The sequence below is a fragment of the Pan troglodytes genome, chromosome 6 (assembly GCF_028858775.2).
Source record: "Pan troglodytes isolate AG18354 chromosome 6, NHGRI_mPanTro3-v2.0_pri, whole genome shotgun sequence".
Classification (NCBI taxonomy): domain Eukaryota; kingdom Metazoa; phylum Chordata; class Mammalia; order Primates; family Hominidae; genus Pan; species Pan troglodytes.
The window spans coordinates 87,877,156-87,901,468 of record NC_072404.2 but is presented as its reverse complement, the minus strand read 5'-3'; the positions used below and the strand labels follow the sequence as shown (position 1 = coordinate 87,901,468).

General features: G+C 37.2%; 1 protein-coding gene across 14 annotated transcripts in view; it reads left to right on the top strand.

Moving 5' to 3' along the window:
• The window catches only part of MAGI2 (membrane associated guanylate kinase, WW and PDZ domain containing 2), a 1,434,944-nt gene that overhangs the window by 911,451 nt on the left and 499,180 nt on the right, over positions 1-24,313 (top strand). For all 14 annotated transcript variants that reach the window (XM_024358207.3, XM_024358205.3, XM_003318553.7 and 11 more), the window contains one exon: positions 19,481-19,696. In XM_024358207.3, the coding sequence (XP_024213975.1) occupies positions 19,481-19,696 (216 nt within the window). The remainder of the gene's footprint in view (positions 1-19,480; positions 19,697-24,313) is intronic.

Genomic DNA, 24,313 nt, shown 5'->3' with positions numbered 1-24,313 from the left:
TTTAAAAAAAAATCCTTATTGCAGCCTGGGGTTGCCAGCCCACAGCATCTCATAAAGAAATCCTGAGTATCAGGGAAGGAAAATAAATGGTGGATAGGAGTCAGGACTGACTTGCAGCCCTTTGGACAGATAGAACAGCATGTGGATACTCACATCGTGAACTTCTGCTCCAAGAACTACTGCAGGAACATACTAGGAAAACTGAAAGAATTCACAGACCCTTTGAAAGAAGTGGCTTGCCACGGCAAACTCTGTGAGATGGCTGAAAAACTGTGAGTGCCCAAAGTGTGAGAGGGGAAAAGTCTGCCTCCAAACACACATCTCGCTGGGGAACCCAAAAATCCAGATCACAGGAGAAGGGTGTAACCTTACTTAGAGTTGAAATGAATTTAGAAAGCCAAATATAAGAGTAGAAGAAGCAGCGGCGAGAGTCCTGTAGGCACTCCCGGCCCCTAAGGAAGCCCAGGGAAGCCACTTCTGACTTTATCTCTCAGGGTTCCTTAGGGAGGGCTGCCAGTGGAATTGGCAAAGGACCACAGAGAGAAGGAAACTTTCAGCTGAATTTTGTAGTCATTTTGATCAAGCACAAATTTTCCTGGGCAGAATCTGGTGGGGGTGGCAAACAAGTGGAAATATGAGCACATAAGTCATGGCAGGTGGGGAGGGGCAGAGCCTGAAACCCCTGCTTTCTCTCTCAGTCCAGAGGCTTGTCGCCTGGGGCAAGATGTCAGCCCTGCTCACCGGCTGACTGGATATAAACTTGGTGCTGTTGGTGGGGCACAGTGGGAGTGAGACTGGCCTGCCTGGCTACGTGGGGCTGGGTGAAGGCCTGTCAATGCCAGCTTTCTCCCACTTTCCTGGCTACCTGTGTTATGCAACAGAGGCAGCCATAATCCCCCTGGGAGCAAAACTCCATTGGCCTGAGAACCACACCCCATCCCCAACAGTGGCTACAGCAAGCCCCGCTCAAGGACAGTCTGAGCTCAGACAGGCCTAACCCTGCCCCTACCTGATGGTCTTTCTCTACCCACCCTAGTAGCCAAAGACAAAAGACATAAACTTTTGGGTGCTCTATGGCCCTGCCCATTGCCTGAGAAACCTGAATACTTATCCAGGCAACCTAAGGGCAAGCTTATATCCCCCTATATGATCACAGCTGATGCGCTCTTGAAAGCGCCACCTCCTGGCTGGAGGCCAACCCACTCAAGCCATTACAGCAACTCATAAAAGAATAACCTCCTGGCTGGAGGCCAACCCACTCAAGCCATTACAGGAACTCATAAAAGAATAACCCTGCTCCAAGAAAGGAGAAAACAGCAGGTAATTCCACCACAAGTAACATCCTGGCGAACCCGAGGCCCTGAGTCTGTCCACGTGAAACCTTCACTGTCAGCACAATCAGCATTCAAGAAAACCAGCACAGTAAATAAAACAACTAAGGACCCTCACAGTCCTCTTCACTCCCTTGCTACCTCTGCCAGAGCAGGTGTTGGTATCCATGGCCGAGAGACCTGAAGACAGATCACATCACAGGACTCTTTGCAGACATTCCCCAGTACCAACCCAGTACCGCTGGGTGGCTAGACCGAGAAGAGCAATAACAATCACTGCAGCCTGGTCAACATTGATTCAAGATGGAAATTTAAAAATTCTTTGAACTGAATGATAATAATGACAACCTGTGAATAGCTCTGGACTACAGCAAAAGTAGTGCTTAGAGGAAAGTTCATAGCATTAAATGCCTATGTCAAAATGTCTTGAAAGGGCACACACACAAAAAAAAACTACAGACCAATATCCCTGATGAACATAGATACAAAAATTCTCAACACAATACTAGTGAACTGAATCCAACAGCATATCCAAAAGGTAATCCACCAAGATCAAGTGAGTTTCATCCCAGGGATGAAAGGATGTTTTAACATACACAAATCAATAAACTTGATACACCACATAAACAGAATTAAAAACAAAAATGACAAAAATCATCTCAATAGATGCACAAAAGTCATTTGACAAAATTCAGCATCCCTTTATGATTAAAACATTCAGCAAAATTGACATAGAAGGGACATACCTTGTAATAAAAGCCACCTATGATAAATCCACAGCCAATGTTATTCTGAATGGAGAAAGTTGAAAGCATTCCCCCTGAGAACTGGAACATGACAAGGATGTCCACTTTCTCCACTTCTTTCAACATAGTACTGGCTAGCCACTATTCAACATAGTACTGGAAGTCTTAGCCACGATATTCTTGTCATGTTCCACTATATCTTTTAAGTAGTGTATTTAGGCCACTTATATTCAATGTTAGTATTGAGATATGAGGTAGTATTCTATTCATTGTGCTAGTTGTTGCCTGAATATCTTGGTTTTTTTGTTTCTTGTTTTTTGTTTTTGATTCAACAAGAGAAAGAAATAGAGGACATCCAAATCAGCAAAGAACAAGTCAAACTGTTGCTGTTTGCCAATGATATGATTGAATACCTAGAAAACCCTAAAGACTCATCCAAAAAGCTCCTAGATCTGATAAATGAATTCAGTGAAGTTTCAGATATAAAATCACTATACACAAATCAGTAGCATTGCTATACACCAACAGCAACCAAGGTGAGAAACAAATCAAGAACTCAACCCCTTTTACAATAGCTACATCAACAACCAACATAAAAATAATAATAACAACTTAGGAATATCTCTAACCAAGGAGGTAAAAGATCTCTACAAGGAAAACTACAAAACACTGCTGAAATAACTCATAGACAACACAATTGAATGGAAACACATCTCATGCTCATTGATGGGTAGAATCAATATTGTGAAAATGACAACACTGCCAAAAGCAATCTATACATTCAATGCAATTCCCATCAAAATACCACCACCATTCTTCACAGAACTAGAAAAGACAACCTAAAATTCATATGGAACTAAAAGAGAGCCCGTGTAGCCAAAGTGAGACTAAGCAAAAAGAACAAATTTGGAGGCATCACATTACCCAACCTCAAACTATACTGCAAGGCTATAGTCACCAAAACAGCATGGTGCTGGCATAAAAATAGCCACAGGGACCAATGGAACAGCATAGAGAATCCAGAAACAAAGCCACGTACTTACGGGCTACTGACCTTCAACAAAGCAAACGAAAACATACAGGGGGAAAGGGCATCCTATTCAACAAATGGTGGTGAGATAATTGGCAAGATATGTGCAGGATCCTCATCTCTCACCTTATACAAAAATCAACTCAAGATAGAAGAAAGACTTAAATCTAAAACCTCAAACCATAAAAATTCTAGAAGATAACATCGGAAAAACCCTTCTAGACATTGACTTAGGCAAAGACTTCATGACCAAGAACTCAAAAGGAAATACAACAAAAAGATAAATAGATGGCACTTAATTAAACTAAAAAGCTTCTACACAGCAAAATAAATAATCAGCAGAATAAACAGACGATTCATAGAATGGGAGAAAATCCTTGCAAACTATACATCTGACAAAGAACTAATACTTAGAATCTACAAGGAACTACAAGGAAAAAATCAGCAAGAAAAAGACAAATAATCCCATCAAAAAGTGGGCTAAGAATATGAATAGACAATTCTCACAAAAAGATATGCAAATGGCCAAGAAACATGAAAAATCCTCAACATCACTAATTATCAGAAAATGCAAATCAGATCCCCAATGTGATACCATCTTATTCCTGCAAGAAGGGCCGTAATTTAAAAAATTGAAAACTAATAGATGTTGGCATGGATGTGGTGAAAATGGAATGCTTTTACACTGCTGGTGGGAATGTAAACTAGTACAACCTCTACGGAAAACAGTATGGAGATTTCTTAAAGAACTAAAAGTAGATCTACCATTCTATCCAGCAATCCCACTACTCAGTACCTACCCAGTGGAAAATAAGTCATTATATGAAAAAGACACTTGCCCACCCACGTTTATAGCAGCACAATTTGCAATTACAAAAATATTACAAAAATATGGAACCAGCTCAAAAGTTCATCAATTGATGAGTGGATAAAGAAAATGTGTGTGTGTGTGTGTGTGTGTGTAGTGGAATACTATTCAGCCATAAAAAGGAATGAAATAATGGCATTCCCAGCAACCTGGATGGAGTTGGAGACCATTATTTTAAATGAAGTAACTCAGGAATGGAAAACTAAACATTGTATGTTCTCACTTATGAGTGGGAGCTAAGCTATGAGGACACAAAGGCATAAGAATGGTACAACGGACTGAGGACTCAGGGGGAAGCATGGAAGAGGAGCAAGGTATAAAAGACCACACATTGGGTACAGTGTACACCGCTTAGGTGCTGAGTGCACCAAAATCTCAGAAATTACCACTAAAGATCTTATCCACGTAACCAAACACTACCTATTCCCAGCAAGCCAAGATCGCGCCACTGCACTCCAGCCTGGGTGACACAGCAAGACTCTGTCTCAAAAACAACAACAACAACAACAACAAAAACAAACAAACAAAAACCTATTGAACTTTTTTTTAAAAGAAATCCTGAGTATTAGGAGCAAATTTAGATATGTCCAAGATTGCTTATTTACAAATGAGATAAGGGGAGGTCATCAAGAAAAAGGCTTCCAGTTCTTCAAGCACAAGCTGCTCATATTAGTTCCTTCCTAACCATTACTCTGTTTTCTGTTTTTCTCCTTTGGAACCTAATTTGTACCATTGTTGTCTCCATTCCATCACCTTCCACTAGCCCAAGCTGTAACCACCCAACAGGTTCTCCTGGCCCGGGGCTCAGACAAGGCCAACTTATCAAGACAGGGGAATCACCATAAAGAGTTTAATTCATACAGAGCCAGCTATATGGGAGGCCAGAGTTTTATTATTACTCAAATCAGTCTCCCTGAAAATCTGGGGATCGGGGTTTTTAAGAATAATTTGGTGAGAAGAGGGTCAGAAAGTAGGGAGTGCTTATTGGTCCGGCGGAAGATAAATCATAGGGAGTTGAAGCTGTCCTCTTGTGCTGAGTCAGTTCCTGAGTGTGGAGGGGAGGCGGTGGTGGGGGGGTATACACAAGACTAGATGAGCCAGGTTCTCGATCTAGGTGGTGTCAGCTGATGCCTTGAAATGCAGGGTCTGCAAAATATCTCAAGCACTGATCTCAGGTTTTAAAACGGTGACTCTTTAACCATAATTGTTAATTTTGTGGCTAATTTGTTAGTCCTGCAAAGACAGTCTGCTCCCCAGGCAAGAAGGGGGTTTGTTTTGGGAAAGGGCTGTTTTCATCTTTGTTAAACTGTAAGTTCCTCCCAAAGTTAGTTCAGCCTGCACCCAGGTATGAAAAAAAAAAAACAGTTTGGATGTTAAAGGCAAGATGGAGTCAGGACGGAGCTCTTTCATTGTCATGATTTCCTCAGTTATAATTTTTACAAAGGCAGTTTCAAAGATAACATCTTTACCTTTGTAAATATCCCTCATTGACCTCAAGACTTTCACTCTTGCTGCTTCCAATCCATCTTACACCCTGCAGCCTGACATCTGTTTTAAAAACAAATCTGAATGCCTTTTAAAACCCCTAAGGGCTTCCTTTTATTTCTTGGAAATTGACCCAAATCTTTAACAAACCCTATTAGGTTCCATATTATCTCTAGCCTGAGTGTTTTCCTATTAGTTCTTCCAAGTTACTATTATTTCTCCAGATTCAAGGCTTTTGTAAATTTGTTTCCTCTGCCTGGAATGCTTTTCCCTCTCTGTACCTCTTGAGCCTTTACTTCATTTTACTCATTTTTTTCTTTTCTTTTCTTTTTTGAGATGGAGTCTCGCTCTGTCACCCAGGCTGGAGTGCAGTGGTGCGATCTCGGCTCACTGCAACCTCCGCCTCCTGGGTTCAAGCAATTCTCTGCCTCAGCCTCCCAAGTAGCTGGGATTACAAGTGCCCACCACCACACCCAGCTAATTTTTGTATTTTTAGTAGAGACGGGGTTTCACCATCTTGGCCAGGCTGGTCTTGAACTCCTGACCTCATGATCCACCTGCCTCAGCCTCCCAAAGTGCTGGGATTATAGGCGTGAGACACTGCACTTGGCCTTACTCATTTTTTTTCTAATTTCACTTTAGACATCAGTGCTATGGAGAAGCCTTTCCTTCACTGACTCTACTTGCTCCCCCACTATCAGAAGCAGGAAATGATGACCAGACTACACTGGTCATCAGTCTAGAAACAAAGGTCAATATCAAGTTAAACCTGCTATCAGTCTACCTTCAATTAAGTTTATGTAGTAAAAAACAAAACTTCATTTCAAACTGCATAGCTCTTGGATTTGTGAATGTTAGAGGTCTTTTCAGTAGAGACTATGTCTTGGGTTAAACTGAGAAAAGAAGAGCTTATCTGGCTAATTAGCAGACATGTTGATAATTTTAGATTTGGCAAGCAACTTGATTTATTTGGGAGCACACGCACACACACATATATACACAAACACACACATATATACATTTCCATATAGTTTAGCCATTTGGCTTTTAGAAAAGTACTTAGGACAAGTTTAAGAACATTGGAGCAATTTTATTTCTTGTGGTTAAACCACATGCATTTCCTAAAGATCTGTATTTATCCATAAATATTTTGGCCCAGATTGAGGGAGAAAGGCTGGGTATTCAATCATAATTCCAATTTTTTTTCTTAAAAAGCCTAACTTGAACTCTTCTTGGAGTTCTCCAAACACCACCACTTGACCTTTTTAGCTCTTGTCAGAATTTATAATTTTGTATTTGTGTGATTTTTTGATTAATATTTATCTCCCTCAGGAGAAGGTAAGTTTCAAAGAGGACTGTGCTTATGTCATTCACCATTGTTCCTTGAGTTAACCTGTGCCTGGCAAATAATAGGCTATCAGTAAATGTTTGCTGCATGAATGACAAGATGATTAGGTGTATGATAACCTTCCCCTCTGCCCGTCACTCAGCTGTCATTGGCTTGGTCAGGCAATAAGCAGCTCAACCCCAATCATGGTTCTTGATACTCTTTCTGATTGAGTTTCTTGCCTATCAAGTGTCTATTGTCCTGGATCCTTGGGTTGACTCCTTCTCACCTTCACTCACTCTTATTAGTTATGGATATCATTACTTACTAGTAGTTGACTACTTATTGAGTCTTACTTTTTTTCAGAAGAACTAGCCCAGGAATTGAGATGGAAGATATTACCATTTTGACATATAATCAATGTAAAAATGATTACTAAGATATTTTATTTCTTTTGTGGTACTAAGAGCTAGTGTGCAATTTATATTTACAGCACATCTCAACTCGAACTAGCCAGATTTCAAGTCCTCAACAGCCAGATGTAACAAGTGGCTGCCATATTGGATAGTGCCGCTCTAGTACCTTCTCAGATACTGGGTCATCACAGATGACCTTATGTGTGTGTGACTTTGGGCCAAAATGTCTCCTCAGAGATTACACTGGAACCTTACAACTTCATGAAATTACACATGACACTTCCTCTTCTTTTGTGTTCTCCTCTTCATCATCTCTTTTCCTCATCTTTTTCCAGTGCCTCCTTGTCCTTACTTTTCTTATTCCTATGTATTTTCTGGTCTTTTTGACCCACACATTTCTTTCCCTACTGTGCTCGTTTCTCAGTAATTTAACAGGTTTTCTAAGTAAACTCTTATTTGTGACACTTGAAAATTTGCTATATAATTTGAAGGATGGTATGAAAGGCCAAGTTACATAAAAATGTGATGAGTAGAAGAGGTATACCTCAGTAAAATATACACCTTTACACCTTTAAAGAATTAGTTGATTTCCTCTCTACTAAAAATACAAAAAATTAGCCGGGTGTGGTGGTGGGCACCTGTAGTCCCAGCTACTCGGGAGGCTGAGGCAGGAGAATGGCATGAACCCGGGAGGCAGAGCTTGCAGTGAGCCGAGATTGTGCCACTGCACTCCAGCCTGGGCAACAGAGCAAGACTCCATCTCAAAAAAAAAAAAAAAAAAAGAATTAGTTGATTTCCAGAGTTTTAAATATAAAGTGAGTTCAGAGTTTTCTTTGTCATTAGATTGGTTTTCATAGGTAGTCAGTATATTGATTCAGAGGCAAAAGAAAATCCAGGTTAAGTAAGACATGCTAGCATCATGCAGTCAAAGCCTAGGGTTATATGCCAAAAAGCTAAAGAAAACTTTCTTTAGCTTTTTGGTTTGTTCGTTGTTTTTCTGACTTATGCGTTAGTACTACTTACATCTAAATTGCTGCTAATGTTAACCATACTCTAACACGTAGGCTTTATGTTTGTGTCACACAGATCACAAGGTGATTACAATAAAAATGCCAACTCCAAAAAAGTCAGTAAATTTTAAAGTATCACATAGACTAAAATATAAAGTCGAAGTGCTTTATATATGACCTTCCACAAAGTAATCATAGTCTACATCCTATGGGAGATATACTTAGGGACTCTCTAATTCACCAACAGGGATGGATGCAAATGAAAGGCTTGGAATAAAAATAGAAACACTCTGCAACCACAATCACTTTCCCAGAAGGGACTGTGCAAAGACATATAAAGATACGGTCAAATGACAGTTTTCCACATTATGTCAGGAAAGCAAATGCGTCCAGGTTCTCAAGTAAGTGAAATTGTTGACTTTAGTTTATTGTTATTCTCTATTCATTGTCAATTCAGGGCTTTCTAATATGATGAAAAAGAAAACCTGTTGTCCTTGCACCCTTTAAAATTTTTCATTACAGAATTTTGGAGGTGAGGAGCATTTTAGAGGTATGTCCTAATTCCGTATTTTCACAGTGAGGAATCTGAGGTTCAGGGGAGGTTGCTGCCCGGTTCACAGTCATTTAAGGAGATTAGTGGTAGAACCCTGTTTAGAACCCAGATCCTCTGACTCTGTGTCAGAGCTCTTACCATGTCAAGCTTGGGAAAATCTAGCAGTCATATTCTTCAAGGAGAAATGAAATTTCTTTTTTATTGTTTTTCTGACTTTTATTAGCAACTGAGGGTTAGAGATTTGATATTTGGCAAATTCCTTTAATCATTAACCAACAATCAAATTAAAATTAATCAGAAATTTCCCTGGGTATTGTATTTACAAGACAGGGACTAAAAATAGTTGTAGAGGTCTCCTAATTTCTTCGCAATTTTATAGTATCACAATTGAAAGCACCATTGGGAGAAGGAAGTTATATGACAAGCTATAAATGTTGTGTGAGAAAGTAATGTCCTTGAAAGGCTCAGTTTTCTTTATCAATTTTTGAAGAAGTAAATTTAATTAAGATGACTATCACAAGAATCTGCTGAGCTTTGTACAAATGCCCATTTATAAATTTGTCAAAATTTCACTTTCCTTTTCTTACGTACTGAGCCATGAAGGGATTGTCTCTTAAGCATTGAGCTCACTAGACACTTAAAAATCTTAAACAAGGCCAGTTGTGGTGGCTCATGCCTGTAATCCCAGTACTTTGGGAGTCCAAAGCAGGCAGATCACGAGGTCAAGAGATCGAGACCATCCTGGCCAACATGGTGAAACCCCGTCTCTACTAAATATACAAAAATTAATTCGACGTGGAGGTGCATGCCTGTAGCCCCAGCTACTTGGGAGACTGAGGCAGGAGAATCACTTGAACCCAGGAGGCAGAGATTGCAGTGAGCCAAGATCATGCCATTGCACTCCAGCCTGGTGACAGAGTGAGAGTCTGTCTCAAAAAAAAAAAAAAACTTAATTAATAATTACATTAATAACACAATTGCAAAAGGTTTCCATTCAAAAAGATAGACTTATAAGTTTGTTACTAACTGGAATTATACTAAAGTTATTTTTTATTCAGTACTGTTTTCCAAATATCTTTGCATCTGCATTTTGCTTGAGTTCCCTGAGGGAGCAGGGTCATCATATCTACCCTCCCAGGAGCCCTTACTACTCAGGATAACGCCTCCACTGTGATTTGAGGAGCACCAAAGGCTCTTCTGAAAAATAAGTTCTTCCAGTGGTTGACTAGTTATCCCCTACCTTGTCCCCCCTATTAAAATAGAAACAGGGATTGATTAATATCCCGCTCCTGAATACATGTAAAATTTGTACAAAAATATCTTCTATGAAAATGATTTGTAATCTGTAGACTTATTACCTGGGAGATGTCTTGATGTAAAATCCCATCCTTTGGGTTGTGGGTTTTTTGTTTTCTCCAAATAAATCTGATCTTTAAAGTTCAAAAAAAAATAAAAAAATTTTAAGATTAACCTTTTGGATTAGAGTTTTAACTCTAATTAAAATGCAAGCATCATATGGAGCCTATGAAGCCTATTTTAATCCTTGACATCTTAGTTTAGTTTCTCAGAGTAGTAACCCAGTCACTTGGCAAGACTGAAAGGAAATTGGAAATGGGACACATATCATATGTCCAAAAAAAAAAGAAAATTGGAATTGTTATGAGCATGAGGTGCGAAAGTAGGAGCCTAATGAAAAGAGAAGCATGAGGCACTGGGTACTGAACACGATGGGGGATCAAAGTGAGAGGGAGTTATAGAGGAAATGCAAGAGAGAAAAGGATAACTATGAGTATTGTCTGTTTCCACACTGCTGCCATGAGTCAACAATCCCTCTGTCTGTGAGTTATGACTAATTATAAAGAGGGCGCTTCAGTCCTATCCCTGAACACAAGAACAGTGTCTTCACACAAGTCCATGCTTATTTACCTCAAACATTCATTCTTTTTTTGTTTACCTTCTATCCTATATCTTAATAATAAAGTTAAAAATGAATATTTCAAGACAAGATAAAGTGATAAAAATGGATGAGTAGCAGAATGAGAGTGTTGCTAAGACATGTACATCTGCTAGATGCTTAATGACATTTTACAGGTGCTCAATGGACCAAAGCAATCAAACGAGAAATATCATTGACACATTGTCACCTACAGTTGTTATTGTGCTTTGGTGTTTACTCAGTTTTCTCAGTTATTTACTGAGAAATGGTCGGTGTATTGTTTGTGAGAAAAATGAGTTATTCAGGTGATAATATAGTAATTTAAAATGATATTTGATGAAAGGGATTATCTGAGGCTGTGCTGTCCAGTATAGTAGCTGCTAGTAACATATGGCCATTAAATATATGAAATGGGGCTTGTCCCAATTAAGGTGTGCTGTAAATGTAAACTATACACTGGATTTTGAAGACTTCGTATTAAAATAATAAAATATTACAGTAACTTTTTTATTAATTATTAAAATGATAAAATTTTGGATATATTGGTAAAGAAAAATATTAAAATTACTTTCACATTTTTTCTCTTTTAATATGGCTAACTAGAAAATTTTAAGATGATTGGCCAGGTGTGGTGGTTCATGCCTGTAATCTCAGTGCTTTGGGAGACCAAGGTTGGAGGAAGGCTTGAGGCTAGGAGTTCGAGACCAGCCTGGCCAACACAGTGAGACCATGTCCCAAAAAAAAAAAAAAAAAAAAAAATCCCCATCTCCTTTAGCAAGGAAAAGAAAAGTAAAAACAAAAAAATTTAAATTCCATATATGTGGCTCATATCTGTGGCTTGCATTCCATTTTTACTAGATAGTGCTATTCTAAGGGATTTAATACATTCTTTAAATGGGATATACTCGTGAATTTAAAGTTTATGTTATAGTTACAAATGTTCAAATGTCTTCTTTTGGAAGCAGATGTATATTTGACATCAACAAATCATATGTGACTTCTTTATAATTTCTTTCCGTCTGCTATCTGGCGCAGGTGGGAAATGTTCTGAGCTACTCTGATAACACCTGAAGGGAAGAGCCACTGAAGGAAAGAGTGTCCAATTTCCTTTACATGAACAAACCACCTTCCCTAGCCAGTCTGTGGACAGTTACATTTAGCAAAGATTTATCCTGTGCCTGTCTACATTAGCTGACGTGAATAAATGAATATTCAGTCAGAGTGACCTCTGAGGACTTGCAAACAAGTTTCAGGAAATGTTAGTCAAATTTAACTATCTGCATGACTTTCTGGAGAGCACTGGTGAATAATAAAGACAGTAAATTCAGAATGTATGTCATTGGAGATCATATTGTGAAACCAGCGTTAATTTAATTTACAACAAATTTGAAATTCTTAGGTGGGGTTTGTTAAGAATAATTCAATTCCATGTATATAAAAAAACAAACATTCCCACTTTTTGTACAGTTGTGGACTTTCTGAAAGTCACTTAAACACTGAATTTCTAAAAATTCAGAAATTTACTGTTCAGTATAAGTATTGATGACAAAATGCTATTTGGTATATTTTTCTTATTTCTGACACATGTAAGATTAATGCTTTTTCACCACAAGAGAAAAAGACATTATCTTTCGAGGTCAGGGAGTTTCTGCATCTTGGTTTCAAGCTGCTAACTACATATGACATGATGAGGAAATGATATATTTTTGTTTTATTCAGGACCAAATGTAAGCATCAGAGCTGCTTACAAAAATAATTTCAAAAATTGGTTGACAAAAGAATTCTGCAGTAAGAATTTCTGTCTTATTTTCTGGTAGAAAATCCAGTTTTAGAAAAGTAGAATATTTTCGGGGTTATATTTACTCACTTCATTTTATATTTACAAAATTTCTAATTTACTAACTATAGCTATATGACTATGATTCTTTTGCCATGGGTGACATGAGTTAGAATGGTTTTTGGTACTAGTTTTAACTCATTACTATCCCTTGTTTAATATGTTAAACATGTCTTAAAGTTTGAATTTGGGGTCCTTTGATGATTTATCCATTTCTATTAATATACATCTAAATCTCTGATGTGTATTAAATGATTGTTTACTTACAATCTGGCAAGTTTTCTAACATAATTATGATCAGCTGGAACCCTAAATCTTTTCTCTGTTTAATGTCAGAGTCAATTTTTGCAGGTGCTATTAAAGAGGCCAAGCATCAAACTATTTGCTTCATTTATAAAACTATAAAAACGAATATGATTCTCAACCATTTAAAGTTTGCCACATATTGTTTCCAACACGAAGACATATCCTCAAGCTCTCTGGGAATACCATTGATGAGCTGCGCTGTTTGCATGCCCCGTGGGTCCTGCAGGCAATCATCTCTCTTCTGCTGAACCACTATCCAAAATTCATTCTTTCCATTTACCAAAATGGGAAAAAAGGACTGAGAATATTGGGGAGGAATAGAAGTCATGACCTTAATCTGTGTGGTATCTTGAAGACAAGTATATTTATTACCTTTGTAAAACCCATCTCCACTTGGGAGCCATATGGAAGGATCTATCGTTATTTGATATAAAACCTACACATATTATTATACACCGAAAGGATTGAAACAACAGAGTAAGCATCTGAGTCTACAACTTAAAAAGCCAAATAAACTAAAGTAATAACAAATTATATGTTTCCATCATGAAAACTGATCTTGTTTAAAGAAAAAAGGTGTTGGAAGTAAGTGAAAGTATTTCAAAGTATCTGCTACTAGCATTTTTACATTTCCTCATACCTAAAATTAGTTTTCAGTGTCTTTCCTATTTCTTGTCATAATACTGGAATTTAAAAGCATAAAGAACATGGTGCATCTCAGAAAATAATATTTTGATCTATTATCATTCAATGAAGACTGGAGGTACAAAAAAGGAAACAGTTTAAAATTTGTTGAAATCGTTTCATATTCCTGTTTTTCCCCTTAGCCTCACCACTAAATCAATGTGAAAAAATCTGGGAGGAATCAGAAGAAAGGTAAAATCATCACTTTAGAAACTTAAAATACAACTTTTATGCAAAGGTCAATTGACTACAGAGAAAGCAGAAGAATAATTCCACGATGGTTTCAAGTACAGTACATGAAAAGTTATTTAGAAAGCTATTCTCATTGCTTTCAGATGACCTAGGGACAGGTCTGCCTAAAAATGGGTAAGGGATTAGGTTTTGCAAGGACTTTGCCTGGCAGGTTTAGCTCATAATTAGTCTCTCTCCCTTTGCAATAAATTGTGTGAGTGTCCTGTGTAAATGGGCATTTATTAAATGTTTTTATTACAAAACAAATTATTGACAATGGGCTATTCTTTTTATTCACATTTTTGGAAAAGTTTTTCTTTTTCTTTTTCTTTTTTTTTTTTTTTTGAGATGGAGTCTTGCCCTGTCACCATGCTGGAGTGCAGTGGCGTGATCTCGGCTGACCGCACCCTCCGCCTCCCAGGTTCAAGCGATTCTCCTGTCTCAGCCTCCTGAGTAGCTGGGACTACAGGCACATGCCACCATGCCCACCTAATTGTTGTATTTTTAGTAGAGATGGAGTTTCACCATGTTGGCCAGGATGGTCTCTATCTCTTGACCTCATGATCTGCCCGCCTCAGCCTCCCAAAGTCCTGGGATTACAGGCGTGAGCCACGGCACCCGGCCAACTTTTCTATTTGTATAACAGAGTACATTCATCCTGTTCCACATTTTCATAGCCCCACCTTTATGAAAAAAAGAATCTGTTCATAGGTAGTTTAAAAACTGAAGAATAAGTCAGGGTCCTGAAATGACTTTCTCTCTTATTTTGCAGGCATTGATTACAAAGAAGACTATGTAAATTTATAGATTTTCCAAATATCACAGAATTAAGGGGACAATTTTATGTATCATTTTGTTGTACTCAATAAGTTAGTGGAATTTGATATTAAACTTACAAGAAACTGCTAATGTATAGATCATTCTTCACAAGTACAAACATATTCCGTGAAAAGTGCTCTAGAAAAGCCTGCACTCTCCTTAAAATACAAACACACACACTCTTATTTTTAAAGGAGTGGATGGAAAAAAATTCCTAAAATGTCCTTGCTGTATGCTTTGGTAGCAATTTTGCCTTTCCCTTTTGAAACTGATGCATTTGTGTTCATTGACTGTGGCTTTGAATGAAGTTCTCCTCTATGAGTTCTGGGCAGGTTGCGATTGCATCACACATTTTTTTCTCTTAAAAGGCAACAGCGTATTTTCAAAAGAGATGAGGTTCTTAAGTCAAAGAGATATAAGTTTTCCACTCGCTTTATATATAATATTAGGAAATAGTTTAACGTCTTAGTCTCTATTTTCTTAACTGCATAGGCAGAATGACTTCATGCTGTATTGTGATGAATAAATACCAAAAGTAGCACCCTATTTTGAGCATCTACTCTGATCTAGTCACGTCATATATCCTTTTAGTATCATTAATCTATATAACAGCACTGTGGGGAAAGAGTTATTCTACTCCCAATTTGATACAAGAATACTTATGTAAAATGCCCATGACGGTGTGCAGGTTAGCACATTGTAGCAGTCATAGTGGTAATAACAGTAGTAATAGTTATAGTTGCTTTTGTGACTGGTCATCTTACATCCCCACTTTCCCACTTTAACTGAATTGATTTAAGGATATAAAGAGGTATTGAGATTAGGGGACACAGGATTCAAAGTCAGGTTTATCTCACTAGCATTTATGCTGTTAAGCATTACACCATATTGTTGTGGGTTTGTGGAGGTTTTGTTTTTTCGTCTGTTTTAATTTTAGATTTTCTATATCCAGGCACTATGCATATAGGCACTTCATCCTTAGGGAACAATTTTTCCAAATTGTATTTTAAAACAGTTTTGATATTTATTTTTTTCTGAAAACATACTGGTACGTTACCTAAAAGGCACATTTTATCCTTGATACATTTATTTGTATACACTTATATCAGGGAGTCAGTTCAATGAGTTAGCTGCCTGACTGCTTGGCTAATTCTTCAACCATTGGTCTAGGTATTTCTGGTTTCCTGGTTCTTATGCAATGAGATAAAAACGTTGGCTTAGGGTAGCTTATTCTCTATGAATTACATTTGTCAAGTGTAGTAAGAGTATGGATTATTTATGTGCTTCCTTTATATTGCTATTATTGCCAATAAAGATAATCTTAATGTCTTAACTAATGATTCATATTTTTACATACAAAATTTAATCTGATGTATTTCATACACTTATAGAAATAGAATATTGTTGTATAATTTATAGTTATATCATATACCAATAGGTATAATTAGTAATATAAATTTAGCAGGATCTGTTATTTAGTATTTATTTTTAGCCTGTGCTATGCATTTATGTCTAATTAGTAAAAGGTTTTTTTACTTCAGGGAAATTTAAAATTGACAAGACAAATAGGGAAAAAAAAAACACTGAAGTGTGATCCATTTTGCTTAGTACTATGTATTAAAGGTATTAAAGATATTAGAATACTACCTTAAAATCATGTATCATTTATTGAGATATGCATAGATTATTTAGTTTTACATTATGCTTATTAGATAAGAAGTATGTGTTGAGATTCCATAGAAAGCATAGCAACATACTGAAAGCTGTGCTACCCTTTAGGAATGCTGAAATATAAAAGTTCATTGATACCAGGGAACAACTGTTCATTTTTGTTTGCTCAGAATTTGTCTGGTACATATAGAGGTCTGATTTATTTTAAATGCTCCAAATCAAATTACATAGTAACATTTAGCAATGTGTATATATTATCCACTTTTTCGACTGTAAAAGAAAAAAGTTATATACTTACAGTATGTGGATAAGAACCACTTTACAACTTAATTTTTTTTCTTGCATTACTCTCTTACTGTGAATATCTATAGTGATGAGCAATGGCATTATTGGCACAGCTAGCCTTCAGAATATTTGCTCACTTTATGCCAGCATGAAGTTTACACTGCCGTTAAAACCACTGCAATTTTTACAGTATTTTTTAATAAAGCTCTTTCTCATACATTCTTACTTCGTCTTCACAACAACCCAGTGAGAAGGCAAATGGAGTGGAGATTTGTCATTTCTACCTGCCAGCATTCCAAGGCCCTTTCTACCGGGGCGGGGTAGAGGGGGGGCAGGGAGAGGCTCTTTCTACCTGGGGAGGCCCCTGAGATAAAATCAGTGGACGGTAGGGCTCCACCTCCCTCTCCCTCTACTGAAATCAAAGGAGAGTGCACATCTCTTCTACTTCCTTGGCAGCCCAGGTGCTCTCACGTGATGGAGGCTCAGCCAATGAGATGATCCTGCCTGGGATTTTTTTTTTTCCCTAGAAATGAGTGAATCAGAGCAGCTGAGGACAGTTTGGAGCCCATTCTCATGGAGGCAGTTTGCACTGTGGGTTGTCCCTTTGTTAGTAGAACCATCTGGAGATTTCAGGGCTATCAAAGGCAACATAAGTGTCTGCAGTGGGCTCCTTTGTTTCTGCCATTTTTTCTCATGGTTTTTCGGCCTTTCCCCTTGATATGGCTTGGCTGTGTCCCCACCAAAAATCTCATCTTGAATTGTAATCCCCATAATCCCCACATGTCAAGGGAGAGACCAGGTGGTGGTAACTGAATCATGGGGGCAGTTTCCCCCATCCTGTTCTGGTGATAGTGGTGAGTTCTCACAAGATCTGATAGTTTTATAAGTATTTGGTAGTTCCTCCTGTGTTCATTCTCCCTCCTGCTGCCTTGTGAAGAAGGGGCTTGCTTCCCCTTTTGCCATGATTGTAAGTTTCCTGAGGCCTCCACAGCCTTGTGAAAATGTGAGTCAATTAAACCTCTTTCCTTTCTAAATTACCCAGTCTTGGGCAATGTTTTTTATTTATTTTTTTATTTTATTTATTTATTTTTTTTTGAGATGGAGTCTTGCTCTGTTGCCCAGGCTGGAGTGCAGTGGCGCGATCTCAGCTCACTGCAACTTCCGCCTCCCAGGTTCACGCCATTCTCCTGCCTCAGACTCCATTCTCCTGCCTCAGACTCCAGAATAGATGGGACTATGGGCGTCGGGCAATTATCTCTCAACTAGCCATCTTATATATTTATATAGCACATCCCTATCACATTTAACTTGAGTAGGCTGTGGTTTTTTGCAGCCCGGAACACAGGTGATTAGAACAATTACTGCTCTTCCCAACTTACAGATGAAGAAATTGAGCCTTACAGAGGTTAAGTAACTTGCTTGTAGTTATATAAAAAAGCCAAGCCTAAATTCTATGTCTTCTGGTTAATGGTCATTCCTTTCACAGCACACCTTTTACCCAGATGTGTTTAGTGACCTTTGCAGACAGTGAGGTGTGCTTCCTTCCTCCTGTGTATCTCCTCCATTGCAGTGCTTTCTCCTATTTCCTGTTATAATGCTTTTCTGTTTGACATCAAATTTGGTCTCCCTTAGTGGACTGTTGAGCATCTTGGAAGACAAGGATTTTATTGTATTCATCCTTTTTCTCTCAAACATATACTGGAGTGCCTGGGTGCATAACTTAGTACCAATAAAGATTTTAATGAGTGAGCAAATAAGTGCATAAATTACTCAATTAACTGAAAACACTGATATAGGTTCAAAGTTGGTGCTATAAGATTGATTTCAAAAAAATATGACCTACGTTCTTTACCAATCTAAATTTTAGGATATTTTAAATAAAGTGTTTTACCTTGAACATATCAAGATGTTCACAGCCGGATGCAGTGGCTCATGCCTGTAATCCCAGCACTTTGGGGGTCCGAGGCAGGCGGATCATTTGAAGTCAGGAGTTTGAGATCAGCCTGGGCAACATGGCAAAACCCTATCTCTACTAAAAATACAAAAATTAGCCAGAACTGGTGGCGCACGCCTGTAGTCCCAGCTACTCAGGAGGCTGAGGCACAAGAATTGCTTGAACCTAGGAGGCGGAGGTATCAGTCTGCCAAGACTGCACCATTGCCCTCCAGCCTGGGCAACAGAGCAAGACTCTGTCTCAATAAAATGAAATAATAAAGATGATCACTTAATAAACATTTATTCCATGATTATATGCTAGGTTTTAATATGGGAATAAATAAGAATGATTCTCTTTTCAAAAAAGTGCTGCAGATGGTTGGGTAAAACAGATGATTCCATAGCTCAGATAATGGAGCTATGGGCAAAAAAAAGCTGTGGTAATCTGAAGAGTGAATAGAGCAGCAGGCGCACTGTCAGCAGCCATGGGAACCACTAGACTGGCACGGGGATACAGCTCTAGGCAGGATGCTGTGCACATCAAGGACAATAGCCATAATCCTTTGAAAGCTACAGAATAGCAGAACGTGCTTTGCCTTTTCAGAATAGTGTGAGATTACCCCACTACAAAAAAATTACCTGTACTCTTAACATAATTATTTTTTAAAAGGTTATAATCAAGTCTTGTTATAAAAAATTCGGATAATTTTAAAATTAACTATGTACCGCTTGGGAATAACACATAAGACTATATTTTGGTTTGGCACAAAGATGAGAATAAAGATAGATCTATATCTCTAAGCATTAAAGTCCAATGCAACAGAAGGAACAAATAAATATGTATATATAGAGAGACACATAGATAGAAAACCATATATATATATGTATGTGTCTATGTATGTACATATAAAATAGGATAAAAATGTGTTAATATAATTTCCATTCTTCACAAATTATGTACATGGTAGAAGAAATATTTAACTCCAAGGATGTTTTGGTATTGTTTGCAGACAATTACTACGGTACCCCAAAGCCGCCAGCAGAACCAGCACCATTATTGTTAAATGTAACAGACCAGATACTTCCAGGAGCCACTCCAAGTGCTGAAGGAAAACGGAAGAGGAATAAATCAGTGAGCAACATGGAGAAAGCCAGTATAGAGCCTCCTGAGGAGGAAGAGGAAGAGAGGCCTGTGGTCAATGGAAATGGAGTAGTAGTAACACCAGGTCAGTCCTTTACATTTTTTATGGCTTCATAAATTTACTGTTTTAGATCTAAGATATATATGTACACATATACACAGTAAGATATATATACAGATACATAGTAAGATAAATATATACATATATATTTCTTACATCTGTGTATTCACGTGTAATTATTATAATTATCTTCAAAGAGAGAAGATTATGATATCAAATGGAAAGGACATGGAATTAAAGAAGTTGAAAGAATATGCCAAAAACATTTTTGGCATATTTTTTCAACTACTTTAATTTTTTATTTCAATTATATAATATTAGTAGCAATATAGTGAATGATTGAAACTTCTATAAGATATTGCAAGTCTTATATATGGTTGTGTAAAGTTTTGAGCTCTTTGTTAATTAATATTAGAGAAAATCTATTCTTCGAAATCTTGCTATGCTTGCAGTTCTCTCAGTAGAGGTTACGTCATGTGATTCAGTTTACAACTTCAATGAATATAATTTTCAAAATCGCTACAACTGCAGAATGCCCATATATTTGTTTCTTTTTCCTTACCACCTGATCTGGAAACATGAAGAATGTATCTTTATACATTAACAATGTGAAGCCACTACCTTGTACAAGCAAAATAATAGCTGTGCCCTTGATTTATGATCATTGTACCACATATGTGAAGAATTAGACACAAATATAAAATGTGCTTGTGCAAAGTATGGATTTGCATTTTTCTTATTATTTAATAGAGCATCAGAAATAGATTTTTAAAATAAAATTATTCATAATTAAATATTACCAAAACAACAACAAAACTATGGCATTTTGGTAGCCTCTTGGAGTAAGTTTCCAAAATTTCATTTTATTATTTATTTTTTAATGGTAGCATAGCAGTGGGCATTAAAAAAATCTAAGGTCCGTATTTAAAGCTCTTAAAAAACTGTTAGCGTGTGTACCTTTCATACATATTATTCTTAAGATATTTCTTATTACCACTTTGATGTCTATATTTTCAGGTTTATTGTGCTGTTTCTCTACTAACATAGTATTGGAATTTTTATGCTGTTATTTTTATCAAGGAACTAACATAGTATTGGAATTTTTATGCTGTTATTTTTATCAACGAAAACCTTCATAAGCTTACTTTTTATCTTCCTTTTTCAAAATGCCTATAAAAGTGTTCTTCATTGAACATAAGATGAACATAAGGAGACCAAAAATCGAATTTGTGCTAATCAAGGCATAAAACCTAAGGTGCTTTCATCTTGATTACTCAGAGGAGGACAACTTCCTCCCTTAATATATGTGAGTTAAAATATATTAACGGACTCTAGCATCATTGATTTCTAGATACAAATGCTAAAAATCACTATAAGTAATGTAACTTGTCTCCTATGAAATGATGTGGCAATTTTCAAGCAATTAGGTATCTTCCTCTTTTTTGATTCTTAAGTATCTGTGTCAAAATATTTGCTTTTAATTATATGATTTCATTAGAATTAAATTGATAGTACATAGTTTTCTTAGCTGATTTTTGATATGAGAAGCCAGACAACTCAGCTGGGTTGAAGCAATAACCACAAAAGAAGCAGAGGCTGGGGTCATATAACATTTGCAAAATTTCTTACTGGTTAACATCTTGTGGTTAAAAATGTAAAAAGTATATTCCTGCTAAACCAGGATCATTGATCCCTATTTCATTTCTTATCTGTGTAGGGCAAATAAAGTGAAGTATTCTTGATCCACAGACTTTTAAACTAGAAACTTGTTTAATTATGGGGCTTACTGAATCTAGAAAGCCAAATTTCCTTCTATTCATACCTTATGCATAAGGATGATGTGCTTTTATGGTTAGGAGGTCTTCATCACCCCCAGAGAAACTGGATAAAACTGAACTGTTCTTGATCAACCCTAGCCATATGACTGTCTCTGGATTCCTCAGCATGATGATAGTAGAGAACAACTGTTAGCCAACTCTAGGTTTGCAAGACAGTCAATGGATACTGCCAACAGTGGCTCTGTAAATAAGCCTGCTGGACAAGTGGCCCTTATACTGTGCTTTTCTTTCCTGTTATGGGGAGATGAGAGATATACAAATCAGGCAGCCCTTCACCCACTGTTCAAAAATGAGCCGAACAGTCTCAAACCAAAAAATGGTCCATCATCCAGTATTAGAAGTCCTTTGACAATCCCTGTCCTTGAAATGTCTTTGTTTCTCTTTACGTTTATTGAGTAGAGACTTTAGGAGTTTCTTTGACTTCCTCTGATATACATTTCCCAACTCTTCACCTTTTGAAACTCATCACATTGGTTTTTGTTTGTTTGTTTGTTTTTAGTACAGTGTCTCTGCCCTGCCTTCGTGTTCTTCACATTCTTCACATTCACCAGACACCAGATTTCTAAGAAGACTGAGAAACATGTTCCTAGCCAGGTGCGGAGGCTCATGCCTGTAATTCCAGCACTTTGGGAGGTCAAGGCAGGCAGATCACTTTCATAGGAGTTTGAGACCAGCCTGGGCAACATGGCAAAACCCCATCTCTGCATGGCAAAACCCCATCTCTGCAAAACACACAAACACAAAAATTAGCCAGGCATGGTAGCACACACCTGTAGTCCCAGCTTCTTGGGAGGCTGAGGTGGGAGAATCACCTGAGCCCAAGGAGGTCAAGGTTGCAATGAGCCATGATGGTGCCACTGCACTTCAGCCTGGGCAACAGAGTGAGACCTCGTCTAAGACAAACAAAAAGAGAGAGAGAGAAACATGTCACTTAAATTTTAGTTAACACTGCCCTATATCAACTAACTATAGTAATAATTAATATCAGACTTCAATTCAGAGCATGAATATTATAATCAATGAGGCACATTTGGAGAATATAAAAAACATATTGAGGTAACATTATTCCATTACGAAGGAATATTGATAATAGTAATAAGCAATAAAATAATTCACTTCTTTTGAATGCTTACCATGCTTTAGGAGTGGCCTAACCTCATTATAGGTATTAGTTCATTTAACTATCTTAACTGTCCCATTAACTAGGTACTACTTTACAGATTAGGAAACTGAGATACTTTGCCTAGTAACTGGAGTTCATATGTAGGAAAACTTGGTCCACAATCCATATGTGTGGCTGCCATGCTATCCTGAGTCTTATATAACCAAATACAAGCATAAATATATTTCTTAGTGATATATAAACATATAACCACTATTTTACCTGTATATCTTTCAAAGTGGCATTATAAATTTCTAGTTACCAAAAACTTCATATTGCTTTTATTTCCTGAAATCATGTACAGTGAACTTACATCCTTCTGTGGGTATAAAAAATTCCTAGTTTTTAAAATTCTGTGCATGTATAAGCATCAAATCTACCAATATTTGGCTTTATATATATTTAACCAAAACTTTGCTCTAAGTAAATAAAGCTTGTAGGTGATTCCTCGGTTTATATCTGATACCTATTTTTTTTTTCATCTTTTCTCCTTTGAACTAGAGATTATACTTAAACTGCAGTTTTCTTTTTCTCTCAGACCTTATCTATATAAACTCAACGACCACCTTTAAATATATAAGTTCTCCAGGAAGTTCTGCTAACATTATCAATGTTATCAAAATTCACATGACATGTGAATATTTATTTTACTGAGTGTTCTTTCCTTCTGCTCAAAATTGCACCAGACACATAGAGTTAGCCCATGGCACCTAGTAAAACCATATAATGATTTTTCAGTGTCAGGACAGAAATATTTCTCCCTCTGTCACACATTGCCTTGGTAATGGAAATCAATACAATTCTATCCTTAGATATGTAGTTTTATCCTTGTCAATAATAAAAAATGAGAAACATAAAAATAAATAATAATGGCCACTCTCCTCTAATGGATACAAACAATGTACCAGGCATATAATACATATATTATCTCTAATCCCATAATAATTCTATACTTATTTTATGAATGAGATACTGAAATTTTGCTTAAAGTCCTTAACTAAAGTAAAAGTTTATTTACTGGCAGAGTTGAAATTTGGATCTAGTAATACCTGAACTCATCTGCTCTCCAACACATGTCCCAGAACTGTTAACCATGCCAAAGACAAAGGGACTTCTGACCTCCCCAAAGTAAATTGCAATCCTGCAGCTTAGAGGATTTAGTCTACATTGTATTCCATTGTATTTGTCTTTTACTAGGCTCACAGCAGTGATGTTAGATTTAATGACAAGTACGATGTATCCTTACATCATCTTACAGATTGTTTTTGAACCGATGTTTAAAATTTATATCCCCCGGAAACCTTAACATTAACATCACCTATATTTAGATATTTTCATCTTTCTGTTTATCTTATTAGAGTTGATGTCAGCCCCATGGCTTCAAATTCTACAGATTTATCTGCACCCTTCACTGCTCTCCTGTGTTTAAGGTATATTTCTAACTGCTGCCCACTGGACAGCATCACCTAAGCATTACTTCTGCAACTTAAATGCAACACATTTCACTTAAACTCTTCTCCCACAGAACAAGCAAGCAAACCAATTCACAAAGCCCTTTACCTGATTTCTCTAATTCTACTTTTCACGCATATTCCTCAGAATTATCATTTTGTTTCTTTTCCCCAGTCTTGGTATTGTTTA